At 50.4% G+C, this 19,138-nt stretch overlaps 1 protein-coding gene across 1 annotated transcript in view; it reads right to left on the minus strand.

Moving 5' to 3' along the window:
- Nucleotides 1-19,138, minus strand: part of LOC138293750 (glutathione S-transferase P 1-like) — a 133,602-nt gene that overhangs the window by 104,862 nt on the left and 9,602 nt on the right. The window contains exon 3 of the mRNA XM_069233090.1: nt 7,013-7,125. Within this exon, the coding sequence (XP_069089191.1) occupies nt 7,013-7,125 (113 nt within the window). The remainder of the gene's footprint in view (nt 1-7,012; nt 7,126-19,138) is intronic.

Genomic DNA, 19,138 nt, shown 5'->3' on the forward strand with positions numbered 1-19,138 from the left:
GGCTGGTGGAAGAGGTTGGGAGTGCAGTGTTGGATACAGAGTGGCTGGTGGAAGGGTTTGGAAGAGCAGCCTTGGATGCAGAGGGGCTGATGGAAGGGGTTGGAAGAGCAGCTTTGGATACAGAGGGGCTGGTGGAAGAGGTTGGAAGCGCAGCCTTGGATACAGATGGGCTGGTGGAAGAGGTTGGAAGAGCAGCGTTGGATACAGAGGGGCTGGTGGAAGAGGTTGGATGTGCAGTGTTGGATACAGAGGGGCTGGTGGAAGGGGTTGGAAGTGCAGAGTTGGATACAGAGGGGCTGAAGGAAGAGGTTGGAAGAGCAGCCTTGGATACAGTGGGGATGGTGGAAGGGGTTGGAAGAGCAGCCTTGGATACAGATGGGCTAGGGGAAGGGGTTGGAAGAGCAGCCTTGGATACAGAGGGAGTGGTGGAAGGGGTTGGAAGAGCAGCCTTGGATACAGAGGGGCTGGTGGAAGAGGTTGGAAGAGCAGCGTTGGATACAGAGGGGCTGATGAAAGGGGTTGGAAGTGCAGTGTTGGATAAAGAGGGGCTGGTGGAAGAGGTTGGAAGAGCAGCCTTGGATACAGAGTGGCTGGTGGAAGGGGTTGGAAGAGCAGTCTTGGATACAGAGGGGGCTGGTGGAAGAGGTTGGAAGAGCAGCTGTGGATACAGAGGGGCTGACGGAAGAGGTTGGATGAGCAGCAGTGGATACAGAGGGGCTGGTGGAAGGGGTTGGAAGTGCAGTGTTGGATACAGAGGGACTGGTGGAAGGGGTTGGAAGTGCAGCCTTGGATACAGAGGGGCTGGTGGAAGGGGTTGGAAGTGCAGAGTTGGATACAGAAGGGCTGGAGGAAGAGGTTGGAAGAGCAGCCTTGGATACAGAGGGGCTGGTGGAAGGGGTTGGAAGAGCAGCCTTGGATACAGAGGGGCTGGTGGAAGAGGTTGGAGGCGCAGCTGGGGATACAGAGGGGCTGGTGGAAGAGGTTGGGAGTGCAGTGTTGGATACAGAGTGGCTGGTGGAAGGGGTTGGAAGAGCAAGCTTGGATACAGAGGGGCTGATGGAAGGGGTTGGAAGAGCAGCTTTGGATACAGAGCGGCTGGTGGAAGAGGTTGGAAGCATAGCTGTGGATACAGAGGGGCTGGTGGAAGAGGTTGGGAGTGCAGTGCTGGATACAGAGTGGCTGGTGGAAGGGGTTGGAAGTGCAGTGTTGGATACAGAGGGGCTGGTGGAAGGGGTTGGAAGTGCAGAGTTGGATACAGAGTGGCTGGTGGAAGGGGTTGGAAGAGCAGCCTTGGATACAGATGGGCTAGGGGAAGGGGTTGGAAGAGCAGCCTTGGATACAGAGGGGGTGGTGGAAGGGGATGGAAGAGCAGTCTTGGATACTGAGGTGCTGGTGGAAGAGGTTGGAAGCGCAGCTGGGGATACAGAGGGGCTGGTGGAAGAGGTTGGGAGTGCAGAGTTGGATACAGAGTGGCTGGTGGAAGGGGTGGGAAGAGCAAGCTTGGATACAGAGGGGCTGATGGAAGGGGTTGGAAGAGCAGCTTTGGATACAGAGGGGCTGGTGGAAGAGGTTGGAAGCGCAGCCTTGGATACAGAGGGGCTGGTGGAAGAGGTTGGAAGAGCAGCCTTGGATAAAGAGGGGCTGGTGGAAGGGGTTGGAAGCATAGCTGTGGATACAGAGGGGCTGGTGCAAGAGGTTGGGAGTGCAGTGTTGGATACAGAGTGGCTGGTGGAAGGGGTTGGAAGTGCAGTGTTGGATACAGAGGGGCTGGTGGAAGGGGTTGGAAGAGCAGCCTTGGATACAGATGGGCTAGGGGAAGGGGTTGGAAGAGCAGCCTTGGATACAGAGGGTGTGATGGAAGGGGATGGAAGAGCAGTCTTGGATACTGAGGTGCTGGTGGAAGAGGTTGGAAGTGCAGCTGGGGATACAGAGGGGCTGGTGGAAGAGGTTGGGAGTGCAGTGTTGGATACAGAGTGGCTGGTGGAAGGGGTTGGAAAAGCAAGCTTGGATACAGAGGGGCTGATGGAAGGGGTTGGAAGAGTAGCTTTGGATACAGAGGTGCTGGTGGAAGAGGTTGGAAGCGCAGCCTTGGATACAGAGGGGCTGGTGGAAAAGGTTGGAAGAGCAGCCTTGGATACAGAGGGGCTGGTGGAAGAGGTTGGAAGCATAGCTGTGGATACAGAGGGGCTGGTGGAAGAGGTTGGGAGTGCAGTGTTGGATACAGAGTGGCTGGAGGAAGGGGTTGGAAGTGCAGTGTTGGATACAGAGGGGCTGGTGGAAGGGGTTGTAAGTGCAGAGTTGTATACAGAGGGGCTGGAGGAAGAGGTTGGAAGAGCAGCCTTGGATACAGAGGGGCTGGTGGAAGGGGTTGGAAGAGCAGCCTTGGATACAGAGGGGCTGGTGGAAGAGGTTGGAAGTGCAGCTGTGGATACAGAGGGGCTGGTGGAAGGGGTTGGAAGTGCAGTGTTGGATACAGAGGGGCTGGAGGAAGAGGTTGGAAGAGCAGCTGTGGATGCAGAGGGGCTGGTGGAAGGGGTTGGAAGAGCAGCCTTGAATGGAGAGGGGTTGGTGGAAGGGGTTGGAAGAGAAGCCTTGGATACAGAGGGGCTGGTGGAAGAGGTTGGAAGAGCAGCGTTGGATACAGAGGGGCTGATGAAAGGGGTTGGAAGTGCAATGTTGGACACAGAGGGGCTGGTGGAAGAGGTTGGAAGAGCAGCCTTTGATACAGAGTGGCTGGTGGAAGGGGTTGGAAGAGCAGCCTTGGATACAGAGGTGGGTGGTGGAAGAGGTTGGAAGAGTAGCTGAGGATACAGAGGGGCTGGTGGAAGAGGTTGGGAGTGCAGTGTTGGATACAGAGTGGCTGGTGGAAGGGGTTGGAAGTGCAGTGTTGGATACAGAGGGGCTGGTGGAAGGGGTTGGAAGTGCAGAGCTGGATACAGAGTGGCTGGTGGAAGGGGTTGGAAGAGCAGCCTTGGATACAGATGGGCTAGGGGAAGGGGTTGGAAGAGCAGCCTTGGATACAGAGGGGGTGGTGGAAGGGGATGGAAGAGCAGTCTTGGATACTGAGGTGCTGGTGGAAGAGGTTGGAAGCGCAGCTGGGGATACAGAGGGGCTGGTGGAAGAGGTTGGGAGTGCAGTGTTGGATACAGAGTGGCTGGTGGAAGGGGTTGGAAGAGCAAGCTTGGATACAGAGGGGCTGATGGAAGGGGTTGGAAGAGTAGCTTTGGATACAGAGGTGCTGGTGGAAGAGGTTGGAAGCGCAGCCTTGGATACAGAGGGGCTGGTGGAAGAGGTTGGAAGAGCAGCCTTGGATACAGAGGGGCTGGTGGAAGAGGTTGGAAGCATAGCTGTGGATACAGAGGGGCTGGTGGAAGAGGTTGGGAGTGCAGTGTTGGATACAGAGTGGCTGGAGGAAGGGGTTGGAAGTGCAGTGTTGGATACAGAGGGGCTGGTGGAAGGGGTTGTAAGTGCAGAGTTGTATACAGAGGGGCTGGAGGAAGAGGTTGGAAGAGCAGCCTTGGATACAGAGGGGCTGGTGGAAGGGGTTGGAAGAGCAGCCTTGGATACAGAGGGGCTGGTGGAAGAGGTTGGAAGTGCAGCTGTGGATACAGAGGGGCTGGTGGAAGGGGTTGGAAGTGCAATGTTGGATACAGAGGGGCTGGAGGAAGAGGTTGGAAGAGCAGCTGTGGATACAGAGGGGCTGGTGGAAGGGGTTGGAAGAGCAGCCTTGAATGGAGAGGGGTTGGTGGAAGGGGTTGGAAGAGCAGCCTTGGATACAGAGGGGCTGGTGGAAGAGGTTGGAAGAGCAGCGTTGGATACAGAGGGGCTGATGAAAGGGGTTGGAAGTGCAGTGTTGGACACAGAGGGGCTGGTGGAAGAGGTTGGAAGAGCAGCCTTTGATACAGAGTGGCTGGTGAAGGGGTTGGAAGAGCAGCCTTGGATACAGAGGTGGGAGGTGGAAGAGGTTGGAAGAGTAGCTGAGGATACAGAGGGGCTGACGGAAGAGGTTGGATGAGCAGCAGTGGATACAGAGGGGCTGGTGGAAGGGTTGGAAGTGCAGAGTTGGATACAGAGGGGCTGGAGGAAGAGGTTGGAAGAGCAGCCTTGGATACAGAGGGGCTGGTGGAAGGGGTTGGAAGAGCAGCCTTGTATACAGAGGGGCTGGTGGAAGAGGTTGGAAGCGTTGCTGGGGATACAGAGGGGCTGGTGGAAGAGGTTGGGAGTGCAGTGTTGGATACAGAGTGGCTGGTGGAAGGGGTTGGAAGAGCAAGCTTGGATACAGAGGGGCATATGGAAGGGGTTGGAAGAGCAGCTTTGGATACAGAGGGGCTGGTGGAAGAGGTTGGAAGCGCAGCCTTGGATACAGAGAGGCTGGTGGAAGAGGTTGGAAGAGCAGCCTTGGATACAGAGGGGCTGGTGGAAGAGGTTGGAAGCATAGCTGTGGATACAGAGGGGCTGGTGGAAGAGGTTGGGAGTGCAGTGTTGGATACAGAGGGGCTGGTGGAAGAGGTTGGAAGTGCAGTATTGGATACAGAGGGGCTGGTGGAAGAGGTTGGAAGTGCAGCTGTGGATACAGAGGGGCTGGTGGAAGGGGTTGGAAGTGCAGTGTTGGATACAGAGGGGCTGGAGGAAGAGGTTGGAAGAGCAGCCGTGGATACAGAGGGGCTGGTGGAAGGGGTTGGAAGAGCAGCCTTGGATGGAGAGGGGTTGGTGGAAGGGGTTGGAAGAGCAGCCTTGGATACAGAGGGGCTGGTGGAAGAGGTTGGAAGAGCAGCGTTGGATACAGAGGGGCTGATGAAAGGGATTGGAAGTGCAGTGTTGGATACAGAGGGGCTGGTGGAAGAGGTTGGAAGAGCAGCCTTGGATACAGAGTGGCTGGTGGAAGAGGTTGGAAGCGTTGCTGGGGATACAGAGGGGCTGGTGGAAGAGGTTGGGAGTGCAGTGTTGGATACAGAGTGGCTGGTGGAAGGGGTTGGAAGAGCAAGCTTGGATACAGAGGGGCATATGGAAGGGGTTGGAAGAGCAGCTTTGGATACAGAGGGGCTGGTGGAAGAGGTTGGAAGCGCAGCCTTCGATACAGAGAGGCTGGTGGAAGAGGTTGGAAGAGCAGCCTTGGATACAGAGGGGCTGGTGGAAGAGGTTGGAAGCATAGCTGTGGATACAGCGGGGCTGGTGGAAGAGGTTGGGAGTGCAGTGTTGGATACAGAGGGGCTGGTGGAAGAGGTTGGAAGTGCAGTATTGGATACAGAGGGGCTGGTGGAAGAGGTTGGAAGTGCAGCTGTGGATACAGAGGGGCTGGTGGAAGGGGTTGGAAGTGCAGTGTTGGATACAGAGGGGCTGGAGGAAGAGGTTGGAAGAGCAGCCGTGGATACAGAGGGGCTGGTGGAAGGGGTTGGAAGAGCAGCCTTGGATGGAGAGGGGTTGGTGGAAGGGGTTGGAAGAGCAGCCTTGGATACAGAGGGGCTGGTGGAAGAGGTTGGAAGAGCAGCGTTGGATACAGAGGGGCTGATGAAAGGGATTGGAAGTGCAGTGTTGGATACAGAGGGGCTGGTGGAAGAGGTTGGAAGAGCAGCCTTGGATACAGAGTGGCTGGTGGAAGGGGTTGGAAGAGCAGCCTTGGATACAGAGGGGGGTGGTGGAAGAGGTTGGAAGAGTAGCTGAGGATACAGAGGGGCTGACGGAAGAGGTTGGATGAGCAGCAGTGGATACAGAGGGGCTGGTGGAAGGGGTTGGAAGTGCAGAGTTGGATACAGAGGGGCTGGAGGAAGAGGTTGGAAGAGCAGCCTTGGATACAGAGGGGCTGGTGGAAGGGGTTGGAAGAGCAGCCTTGTATACAGAGGGGCTGGTGGAAGAGGTTGGAAGCGCAGCTGGGGATACAGAGGGGCTGGTGGAAGAGGTTGGGAGTGCAGTGTTGGATACAGAGTGGCTGGTGGAAGGGGTTGGAAGAGCAAGCTTGGATACAGAGGGGCTGATGGAAGGGGTTGGAAGAGCAGCTTTGGATACAGAGGGGCTGGTGGAAGAGGTTGGAAGCGCAGCCTTGGATACAGAGGGGCTGGTGGAAGAGCAGCCTTGGATACAGAGGGGCTGGTGGAAGAGGTTGGAAGCATAGCTGTGGATACAGAGGGGCTGGTGGAAGAGGTTGGGAGTGCAGTGTTGGATACAGAGGGGCTGGTGGAAGAGGTTGGAAGTGCAGTGTTGGATACAGAGGGGCTGGTGGAAGGGGTTGGAAGTGCAGAGTTGGATACAGAGGGGCTGGAGGAAGAGGTTGGAAGAGCAGCCTTGGATACAGAGGGACTGGTGGAAGGGGTTGGAAGAGCAGCCTTGGATACAGAGGGGCTGGTGGAAGAGGTTGGAAATGCAGCTGTGGATACAGAGGGGCTGGTGGAAGGGGTTGGAAGTGCAGTGTTGGATACAGAGTGGCTGGTGGAAGGGGTTGGACGAGCAGCCTTGGATACAGAGGGGCTAATGGAAGGGGTTGGAAGAGCAGCCTTGGATACAGAGGGGCTGGTGGAAGAGGTTGGAAGTGCAGCCTTGGATACAGAGGGGCTGGTGGAAGAGGTTGGAAGGGCAGCTGTGGATACAGAGGGGCTGATGGAAGGGGGTGGAAGTGCAGTTTTGGATACAGAGTGGCTGGTGGAAGGGGTTAGAAGAGCAGCCTTGGATACAGATGGGCTAGGGGAAGGGGTTGGAAGAGCAGCCTTGGATACAGAGGGGGTGGTGGAAGAGGTTGGAAGAGCAGCGTTGGATACAGAGAGGCTGATGGAAGGGGTTGGAAGAGCAGCCTTGGCTACAAAGTGGCTGGTGGAAGGGGTTGGAAGAGCAGCCTTGGATACAGAGGGGGCTGGTGGAAGAAGTTGGAAGAGCAGCTGTGGATATAGAGGGGCTGATGGAAGAGGTTGGAAGAGCAGCCGTGGATACAGAGGGGCTGGTGGAAGAGGTTGGAAGTGCAAAGTTGGATACAGAGGGACTTCCAGAGCACCATCCCACAGGGTTGGGCACAGATGGCACTCACCGCTGTCTCCTTGAAGTCCACCTCCCCCGCTGCCCACTTCTGATTGGGGATTTCATCGTCTTTCCAGTGGCTGCCCTGGTCTGAGAGCAGGAAGCGCATGACCTCAGCACGACCTAGAACGAGAGGTCAGAAAAGGTCAGTCGGAGCACAGCCTAGTAGGAGAGGTCACAGAAGCCCATTCAGCCAATAGTGGGGTCTGCACCCTTCACCCCCATCATGGAAGGAGTCTGCGACATCAAAAGGCAGTGCATGAAAGTGCTGGCACTGGAGCGGACATGTTGGGGATTGGTATGTGAGGCTTTGTAAGAAAAAGGGATCTCTAGTTGTCAGGAGTATGCACCCAGTCCAAGTAGGGACCACCACTCTAGTCAGGGAAAGTCACATACACACTAATAGATAACCTGTGCTCTCCTTCTGGGAGCTTGACAAAGAGTAGTCAGGCTAATCCAAAGAGACAATATGTAAGCTATTTGTGCAACACACACATACAGTAACACAATGAAAACACCGTAAAACTCCACACAGATTTAGAATCGTAGACAATTATATTCTGAATAAAACAGCACCAAAACAATAAAAATCTAATAAGTACCAGTCAAGATTTGAATTTTAGAAGAATAAAAGAGTTCTAGTGCCTAGAAACATATAGAGCTTTAGAGGTTGCTTAAGGTTGCGCCAGACTGGGACAAAATCAAGAGTTTAGCCCGCCCTTGATGGAGTGCATGCCAGATCCATGATCCACACAGGGCCTTCAGGCAAAGTACCTTAATCCTGGTTGCAGTCACTAGATGCGCCAAGTTTTCTCACACCGTGCTGGCAATGCGTTGGTTCTGAAGCCAAAGTGCCAGTGCTGCGATATGTCACTTCCGACGCCAATGCACCAGGTTTCTCCATGCAGTGAAGGGATGCATTGATCTTCGTTCAGGAGTGCCAACGATGCAGTGGTTTTTATGCAATGTTGATGCATTGGTTCCGAAGCTGATGCAGCGGTTTTCTCTATGCAGGTGAACTTCTCCCAGCAGTGACCTCAATGCTATGCTTCTGATGCAGCGACAATGCAATAGCGAAGCACTGCTTTGAATGTGATGAGATGGTCTCCTCCTGCAACAGCAGTGATACATCGGTTCTATGTCTTGCAGTAGGCAATGCGTTGATTCTCACTGCAGCAAGTATCTGGGTCCACTTTCAGTGAAAACGGCACAGGAGCACGAGTAGAGACTTTGATATCCCTAATTCTCAAGCAACAGGAGGCAAGCCAACAAGCCCTTGCAGATCACTTTGGGGGTGCAAGGCAGAGTCCAGCTCTTCCTAAGCAAGATCAAAGAGCACAAGGCAGCAGGACAGAGCAGCAGAAAAGCAGTCCTTCTAGGTCAGCAGTCCAGCAGAGTAACAGTCCTTGGTGCAGCACAGAGGTTCTTCTGACAAAGGTCAGTTGTAGATCTAGAAGTCTCTGATTTGGTGGGGTCACAGGCCCAGTACTTATACCTAAATGTGGCTTTGAAGTTTGTGTGACTTCAAAAAGTGCATTTTGAAGTGCACATGAATCCTTGCTTCCTCAGCCCTGGCTCCAGACTATCAGTAGGGGGTGATCAGCCCTTTGTCTGGGGACAGGCACTGTCTATTCAGGTGTAAGCGTCATCCCCTCCTGCCATTCCTGCCCAGGAAGCCCTCAGAATGCAGATGAATGCAGATGAGCACTCAGACACACCAAAACTTTCTGTGTTTGTGGCTGTCTAGACAGAATGCACAAAGTGTAGATGTCACCCACCCCAGACGTGTATTGGAGACAGGCTGCAACACATAGAGCTGTAGGAGCAGAAAAATGCCCACTTTCTAAAAGTGGAATTTCTAAAATAGTAATGCTAAATCCAACTTTACCAGTAAAGATGATTTATCCTTACTATCCCAATGATATGAAACATGAAATAGCTACTCCTTCTCAGTCAGGAATTGCAGCTTAAATTGTATTAAGGAATTCCCAATTGTAACCTATGAGAGGGGTAGACCTCACAGTAGTGAAAAACGACTTTGGGAGTTTTTCACTACCAGGACATGTAAAACGTAAAAGTACATGTCCTACCTTTAATTATATAGCATACTGCCCTATGGGCTACCTAGGGCCTACCTTAGGGTCAACATATGTAATAAAGGAGAGTTTAAGGTTTTTCAATGCCAAGTCAAAGTGGCAGACAAACCACACACACAGACTCTGCAGTGGCCGGCCTCAGATTTGTTTTAAGGCTACTTAAGTGGGTGGCACAATCAGCGTTGCAGGCCCAGTAGTAACATTTCATTTTTGAGCCATGGGTATATGGTATTCCCATTCAGAAGGGACTTACAAGTACATTGACTATGCCAGTTGTGTGTACACCAATGTTACCATGTGTAAGGAAGAAGTACATGCACTTTAGTACTGGTCAGCAGTGGTAAAGTGCTTGGGGCCATAAGGCCAGCAAAAAGAATATTCAAAAATATAAGGCAAGCAGACAAAATGTTTGGGGGAGGACTACCCTAGGGCTGACAGGTCGAACAGGCTTCCATGCCTGTTGTGTCACAGCCACAGTTAGTGAGCCTGGAAGGAAATATTACACTCCTTCTTAGGTACCTATGATGATGTGAGTGGTCATATCCAGAATTAGTGACTATGGTAGGTGTGATCATCGATTGAGTGTGGACCTGCAGGGGAGTGACAGAGTACTCTGGGAGACTCCAGCGAGGAGGAGTGATAGTTCTGGTAGAGTTTGAGTCACTCACAAGCAAGCTGCTTGCCATGAAGCTTCTCTCTCAGCCTGTCTGTACGAGACATGATACTAAAAAGAAGAGAGGGACTGGGAGGTTAATGGTCCAGTGTACGTTCTCCCTGAACGTGAACCTATAAATGAAATGAGTACACTGTTCCAGAGAAATCTGTCAATGAGGACGAAAAAAGTGTCAGTAATGTAGTAGGAGTGCCCTCAATCATCACAAGAAGATGCTAAGCATCATCATCGGGCTAACTCCTCGTCAGACCGGCACTGCAACATCTGACGGGCCACCACACAGATGGTGGTGGCACTAGACCGAAAGTTGGATCGCAGATCCAGTGGAGTCTGCAGTACCTCCTGACAAGGAAAGAAAAGGAGAGTGAAGTATATGTTAAAATTGGCTCTGAACACCCAGTATCTCAATTTAATTGCTCAAAGTGAGGGTCAGGCCAAGATTAAAAATAAATGAAGGAGTGATGTCCCCTGTACTCCGAAAAAGAGGAAAGGAGGAAATGTGTTCTATCCTAACACTAGAAGGTCGACATGTTTCGTGCCTGTACGGTCAGAAATTGATCCAATGGCGCTTCATCAGGACCGTAAATTGTAACTTCTCCTTGAAAAACAAAACAAAACGGTAAGTGCTAGAAGGTCACTTACAGTCCGTGGACTAGTAGTCACAGTCAGTAGATTGGTAGGTCGCCCTGTATAAAAGACAGAAACAAAAACAAAGACAAACAACAAGACATACATTGGTGTCTCGAAAAAAATGTAAACCATAGTGAACGTGGTAGACATAATACCCTGAAGAAATAGTCAGGTACATTAGACATGACATGGAAGGCTTACCATCCCATGTGGAGACAGGGCATCATAGGGACGCGTAAACCTCAGACCAAAGGAGAGTTCACTACATATGAAAGAATCGTAGTAAAATATATAGTCAAGAAATATAACAACAATTGGTATGTATGAACATATATACATAGCCGTTAGGTAACGTTCTCCAAAAAACATAACATTGTCTGAATAAATTCAAATGTCACTGTGTATGTAGGGGATTTTACATGTATAGGGTAGTTTTTAGATAAAAAGTATGGTCAACGAGGCTAAAGGAAATTCCTGGATTACTTTAAGGGAGGCAGAATTTTTGGAGACTATCCATCCCTGTAGTCCGTACTTCTACTGCCTCCCTAAAATCCATAAGGGTACCCTACCGCCCCCTGGTCGCCCTATTGTACCTGGCATTGGCTCGGTTTTGGAACCATTATCAACCTTTTGTGATTCATTTCTTCAACCATTAGTGAAGAGTTCCAGTACCTATCTTAAAGACACTAAGGATGTCCTGAACCTAATTGAGGTTATCAACTCTACAATCCAAGTTGAAGTTTTGATCACTTTAGATGTAGAGTCTTTATACACGAATATTCCACAGGCTGCTACCTTACAGGTCGTTGAGTCCGCCCTTCTCCAGCATCCATGGACTTCACCGACCCCTGTACATTTTGTGATGCATTGTGCTTCCCTGGCCATGACACAGAACTATTTCCAATTCGAAGATTCTTTGTACCATCAGATTCAAGGGACTTCGATGGGGAGCACTTTTGCTCCCAGTCGGGCGTGTCTATACATGTACCAGTTTGAAAAAATCTTTATCTTACAAGCATCGAATCCTTTCTTTGACAACATTAAATTATGGCGCCGATATATAGATGATATCCTCATCATTTGGCAAGGATCCCTTCAGACCGTTGACCTGTTTACCAGTTGGATCAATACACTAGATCCCTTCTTGAGATTTACAGCGCACGTTTCTAGCACACAAGTACCTTTTTTGGACTTAATGATCCAAATTGTGAATGGGAAACTAGTCACTGATACCTATCATAAAATCACTGATCGGAACAGTTTGCTTTTGTATGACAGTCATCATCCAAAGGCCCTACGTGATAACCTCCCATTCGGCCAGTTCTTGAGACTGCGTCGCAATTGTTCCACTGTCCAATCATTTGAAGTACAGGCACGTGATTTGAAAGATAAACTACAGCACCGACATTATCCCACTAAGATCATCAACCCGGCCTACAAGAGAGCCCGGCACAGCCATAGAGAATCTCTCTTAGCGTCTACCATGCGGGATGAACAAGTACGGTTGACATGTGTTTCGACTTACACTCCCATGTCAAACACTGTGAAAAAACTCATTAATAAAAGGTGGAACATTCTACTGAGTGGAGGGACGCAGATCACTAAACCTTTGTTTGCGTTCAAGAGATCTCCCAACATCAGAGATCTAATTATCCACACACGACGCACAAACAGGGTGACTCACAAGATCAGTCCACCCTATGGAATTTACCCCCGGTTTCCGGACACTATCCGTGTTGCTCCTGTAACGTCTGCCCTTTGACCAACGGGTGGACGCACTGGATCTAAAATATGTTGGAGTCTGGCGTTTGACTAAACACACTAACTGTAACACACAACACTGTATCTATTTGATTATGTGTCCCTGTAACTTACAATATGTAGGTATGACAACTAGACCCGTTAAGCAAAGAATTAACGCACATCGCAGCAATATCAGATGTTCCTGTATCACGACTAAATTGAGCTTGCATTTTCTGGAAGCTAAACATGGTCCCAACGATCTGTGGTGGACAGTCTTACAAGTACCCAGATACAATGACAATGACCCTAAATACCTGTTCAGGACCGATCAACGTTGGATTTTTAGACTTAAAATATCTAGCGAGGGCCTTAATGATGACATCCCTTGGTGGACCCTATCACCTTAGTTAACTTGACTTGCTTTATTAGGATCAGGGTTGTTTGATGTTGCAAAAGACATCCTTTTTGCACCTTCTGTCTAGATTTGTCACTACAGTCAAGATAGACCCTTGCTATTGCTATGTTACTGACTAACAACAAAGGGTTTTTTCACAACACTAGACCCTTTTTCCTTTCTACGTTGATTGACACAATCACAAACATCGCTATTTGTGCTTATTATTTACTTGTTCTGGATCAACTTTTTCTTGCTCTAAGATGGCCGCCGTTTTATATAGGCATTACTACCCCTTTTCGTTAGTCCGTTTTCAGTGTCTATTTTCTCCAGACACTGGTGTTCCTTGTTCTGGGCTAATTGCCCAGTACCGTTTTTAAATCTCATGGGTTCACGGAGCCTTTGTTGACAGGCACGCGACCTCGGGTAGGTGTACGCCGGACTCCGGGGAGACTACAAGTAAGTCCGGCCACTTAGACTCTTTTTGTTTGCGGGCAGTCAAAAGCCAGGAGCTCGTTTGACCTGACGGACCTTTTTTTAATTTTTGGCAGTCATCGAGTTACCCGCGAGTGCGCTACCGGTAATTACTGGTAAGCGCTCTCCAATTGAAACGCTAGCTAGCGACGTTTATTTACTTACGTGTATTTTTCTGACATGCGGTTTGGCCCCGCATGCCTTGATATTTGTTAGTCCTACGCAGAAATGATTATTTACGGCTACCTGAGTCTACATTTGCCACACTTTTAATTTTGACTCATGTATACTATGTGCATTCCTTGTTTTGACATACTATCTGATACTACGATCACCAGAGGGCTTGGACATGGTTCACTACCCTATACATGTATAATCCCCTACATACACAGTGACATTTGAATTTATTCAGACAATGTTATGTTTTTTGGAGAATGTTACCTAACGGCTATGTATATATGTTCATACATACCAATTGTTGTTATATTTCTTGACTATATATTTTACTGCGATTCTTTCATATGTAGTGAACTCTCCTTTGGTCTGAGGTTTACGCGTCCCTATGATGCCCTGTCTCCACATGGGATGGTAATCCTTCCATGTCATTTCTAATGTACCTGACTATTTCTTCGGGTTATTATGTCTACCACGTTCACTATGGTTTACATTTTTTCGAGACACCAATGTATGTCTTGTTGTTTGTCTTTGTTTTTGTTTCTGTCTTTTATACAGGGCGACCTACCAATCTACTGACTGTGACTACTAGTCCACGGACTGTAAGTGACCTTCTAGCACTTACCGTTTTGTTTTGTTTTTCAAGGAGAAGTTACAATTTACGGTCCTGATGAAGCGCCATTGGATCAATTTCTGACCGTACAGGCACGAAACATGTCGACCTTCTAATGTTAGGATAGAACACATTTCCTCCTTTCCTCTTTTTAGGAGTACAGGGGACATCACTCCTTCATTTATTTTTAATCTTGGCCTGACCCTCACTTTGAGCAATTAAATTGAGATACTGGGTGTTCAGAGCCAATTTTAACATATACTTCACTCTCCTTTTCTTTCCTTGTCAGTAGGTACTGCAGACTCCACTGGATCTGCGATACAACTTTCGGTCTAGTGCCACCACCATCTGTGTGGTGGCCCGTCAGATGTTGCAGTGCCGGTCTGACGAGGAGTTAGCCCGATGATGATGCTTAGCGTCTTATTGTGATGATTGAGGGCACTCCTACTACATTACTGACACTTTTTTCGTCCTCATTGACAGATTTCTCTGGAACAGTGTACTCATTTCATTTATAGGTTTACGAGACATGAAGCAGAGGAGACCTAAAGCAGCTACAAGAATCCGGCCTCAGGGGCTTCGGGAGGGTAATTCGGTTCAACCTGTGTGGGTGAGACAACGGGCTCTTACCTTACACTTCACCTGCAGCAGAGTAAATACTAATTTCCTAAAAGCACAACCCACACGAGGAGGGTCCTTAGGAGACCTAGACGTCTTGTCACAGACTCTGGCACCTCACTACTGACTGTTGCATCCTCCCTAGCTCGGGAGCATGCGCAAGAACATGCCATGGATGGAGCTCGTAGTGAACATCCTTATCCATCAGCATACAACATTTGACTGACTTCTCATCATCTCTTAACGATTAAAGACCACACCTTAACACCCCCCGAATGAATACGGCTGCCCGATTGATCTGCAATCAGACCCCCAGAACAGCCTCTACGCCGCTCTTATGATCCCTCCACTGGCTACCAATAAGGAAGAGAATTTATTTTAAAATCTGCTGCCTAACTTTCCAGGGAAAAGGCCCCAAATATTTTGTGCCAGAGGATCAAGCGCCATTTGGCCACTAGGGACTTGTGCTCTAGCAATCAAGAATTACTGTCAGTTTCACGCATATGGCCCCCAGATGTGGTGGTAGACTTTTTTCTTACCTGGCTCCCACCCTCTGGAACAGAATGCCCCTTTGCTGTTCGAATGTGCCCTTATTAAAGGATTTTTAGAAAGTTACTGAAAACAGCACTATTTTAGTTTCTGTATTTCTTACTACGAGGAGGACCTGCACCAAGACACCCCGGTTGGGGTGATTTGTGCGAAATATCAAGTTAACTTAATAATAACAATAATTGCGTAATCCCAACACTAAGGGGGTTATTCTAACTTTGGAGGAGTGTTAATCCGTCCCAAAAGTGACGGTAAAGTGACGGATATACCACCAGCCGTATTACGAGTTCCATAGGATATAATGGACTCGTAATACGGCTGGTGGGAAATCCGTCACTTTTCCGTCACTTTTGGGACGGATTAACACCTCCTCCAAAGTTAGAATAACCCCCTAAGTCCGCCCCAGGCCGCAGGGTCCTAGTGCTCACAGTCCTAAGACACTACACTGACTATCTGTAGCTCCCGGAGCAGGTGAGGAACACTTTCAGGTTACTGCCAGGGAAGGTGCAGATGTCCTCTGGCTTAGTGATGAGGAGAAAGATCTAAGGAGGTAGTTCATTAACCGCTGTGGCAGTGAGTGACCCCCGAGAGCCAGAATATTCCAAGTGTGTACCTTTCACAATCCACAAATCATTTCCCTGTCAATAAAGGTGCACACCCACATTCCAAGAGTGAAGAAGTAATTAAAAAGATCCGATGAGATTCAGCTCATGTCTGTTGACCTATCATACCCCCAAACCTTCATCCCTGTGTCAGACCATCACAGAGAAGTCCGGTAGACGACATTCCCATCTCTCTGGGACTCATGATCCTAATCACCTGTCACCTCCACCCCTCATGGAACTTGATTCATCCTAGCTGCCTCTCTTACAATCTTTTCCATCATTGGCCCAAACTGGAAAACTGTAAAAAACATCAGAACATTAGAAGCATCTCAAATACCTCAATAGTATAACATATCAGGCGTCTCTTAAAAAACATACAGTGCCAACATTAGCGAGGTCAACAGCTACAGGTCTTTCCCTTCTGGTTTAAAGAGCTATGAAACAAATCAGTTCAAGGACTACGTCACCCAAGATGACCAGCTGACCGCTGACACACCCAAGATGACCAACTCACCTCTGACATACCCAAGGTGACCAGCTGCTCACTGACACATCCAAGATGACCAGCTCACCGCTGACACACCCAAGGTGACCAGCTGACTGCCGACACACCCAAGATGACCAGCTGCCCACTGACACATCCAAGATGAAAAGCTCATCTCTGACACACCCAAGATGACCAGCTGACTGCTGACACACCCAAGATGACCAGCTGCCCACTGACACATCCAAGATGACCAGCTCACCTCTGACACACCCAAGATGACCAGCTGACTGCGGACACACCCAAGATGATCAGCTGCCCACTAACACATTCAAGATGACCAGCTCACCGCTGACACATCCAAGGTGACCAGCTGCCCACTGACACATCCAAGATGAAAAGGTCACCTCTGACACACCCAAAATGACCAGCTGACTGCTGACACACCCAAAGTGACCAGCTGCCCACTGACACATCCAAGATGACCAGCTGACTGCAGACACACCCAAGATGACCAGTTGACTGCGGACACACCCAAGAGGACCAGCTGCCCACTGACACATTCAAGATGACCAGCTGCCCACTGACACATCCAAGATGACCAGCTCACCTCTGACACACCCAAGGTGACCAGCTGCTCACTGACACATCCAAGACGACCAGCTCAGTGCTGACACACCCGAGATGATCAGCTGACCACTGGCACATACAAGATGACCAGCTCACCTGTGACACACCCAAAGTGACCAGCGGACAGCTGACACACCCAAGATCACCAGCTCACCGCTGATACACCCAAGATGACCAGTTGACTGCTCACACACCCAAGATGACCAATTCACTACTGACATACCCATGATAACCAGCTCAGTGCTGACACACCCAAGATGACCAGCTGACCGCTGACACACCCAAGATGACCAGCTCACCTCTGACACACCCAAGGTGACGAGTTTACCGCTGACACACTCAAGATGACGAGCTCTCTGCTGACACACCCAAGGGGACCAGTTGGATGCTGATACACCTAAGATGACCAATTCACTGTTGACAGACCCAAGATGACCAGCTCAGTGCTGACACACCCAAGATGGCCAGCTGCCCACTGACACATCCAAGATGACCAGCTCACCTCTGACACACCCAAGGTGACCAGCTGACCGCTAACACATCCAAGATGACCAGCTCACCGCTGATACACCCAAGATGACCAGCTGACTGCTGACATACCCAAGATGACCAATTCACTACTGACATACCCATGATGACCAGCTCAGTGCTGACACATACAAGATGTCCAGCTGACTGCTGACACACCCAAGGTGACCAGCTGACCGCTGGCACACCCAAGGTGAAAAGCTGACTTCTGGCACACCCATGATGACCAGCTCACCGCTCACACACCCAAGATGACCAGCTCACCGCTCACACACCCAAGGTGACCAGCTGACCGCTGGCACACCCAAGATGACCAGCTCACTGCTGGCACATTCAAGGTGACCAGCTCACCGCTGACATACCCAAGATGACCAGCTCAGGGCTGACACACCCGAGATGATCAGCTGACTACTGGCACACCCAAGGTGACCAGCTCACCACAGACACACTCAAGATGACCAGGTGACCGCTCACACACCCACAGTGGCCAGCTCACCACTCCACACCCAAGATGACCAGGTGACCGCTCACACACCCATGGTGGCCAGCTCACCACTCCACACCCAAGATGACCACATCACCGCTGACACACCCAAGGTGACCAGCTCACCACGGACACACCCAAGATGACCAGCTCACTGCTGACACACCCAAGGTGACCAGCTCACACCCAAGCTGTGTGATTAAACACCCATGATTACCAACTCACCGCTGACACACATAAGGTGACCAGATGACCACTGACACACCCAAGACGACCAGCCAACACACCCAAGATGACCAGCTCACCAGTGAAACACCCAGGATGACCAGCTCACTGGTGACACACTCAAGGTGACCAGCTCACCACTGCCAAACGCAAGATGACCAGCTAACCGCTGACACACCCAAGATGACCAGCTCACACACCCAAGATGACCACCTCACCAGTGAAACACCCAGGATGACCAGCTCTCTGGTGACACACTCAAAGTGACCAGCTCACCACTGCCACACGCAAGACCAGCTTACCGTTGACACACCCAAGATGATCAGCTCACCACTGACACACTCAGGATGACCAGCTCAGTGCTGACACAGCTTACTGCTGACACAAGCAAGATGACCAGCTCACCGTTGACACACCCAAGATGACCAGTTCACTGCTGACACACCCAAGGTGACCAGCTGATTGCTGACACACCCAAGATGACCAGCTCTCTGCTGACACACCCAAGATGACCAGCTCACCGCTGATACACCCAAGATGACCAGCTGACTGCTGACACACTCAAGATGACCAGCTGACCGTTGAAACACCCAAGATGACCAGCTCACCTCTGCCACATCCTAACCAGCTGACTGCTGGCACACCCAAAATGACTAGCTCACCGGTGACACACCCAAGATGACCAGCTGACCACTGACACACCCAAGGTGACCAGCTCACCACAAACCTACCCAAGGTGACCGGATGACCGCTGGCAAACCCAAATGACCAGCTCACTGCTGTCACACACAAGGTGACCAGCTCACTGCTGACATACCCAAGTTGACCAGTTCACCGCTGGCACACCCAAGATGACCAGCTCAGTGCTGACACACCCAAGATGACCAGCTCAGTGCTGACACACCCAAGATGATCAGCTCAGTGCTGACACACCCAAGGTGACCAGCTGACACACCCAAGGTGGCCAGCTCACCAGGGACACACCCAAGATGACCAGCTGACCACTCACACACCTGAGATGGCCAGCTCACCGCTCCACACCCAAGATGACCAGATCACCGCTGACACACCCAAGGTGACCAACTCACCATGGACACATCCAAGATTACCAGCTCACTTCTGACACGCCCAAGGTGACCAGCTCACACCCAAGATGTCCAGGTCACCGATTGCACACCCATGATGACCAACTCACTGCTGACACACCTAAGGTGAC

Source organism: Pleurodeles waltl, chromosome 4_2 (assembly GCF_031143425.1).
Source record: "Pleurodeles waltl isolate 20211129_DDA chromosome 4_2, aPleWal1.hap1.20221129, whole genome shotgun sequence".
NCBI classification, from domain to species: domain Eukaryota; kingdom Metazoa; phylum Chordata; class Amphibia; order Caudata; family Salamandridae; genus Pleurodeles; species Pleurodeles waltl.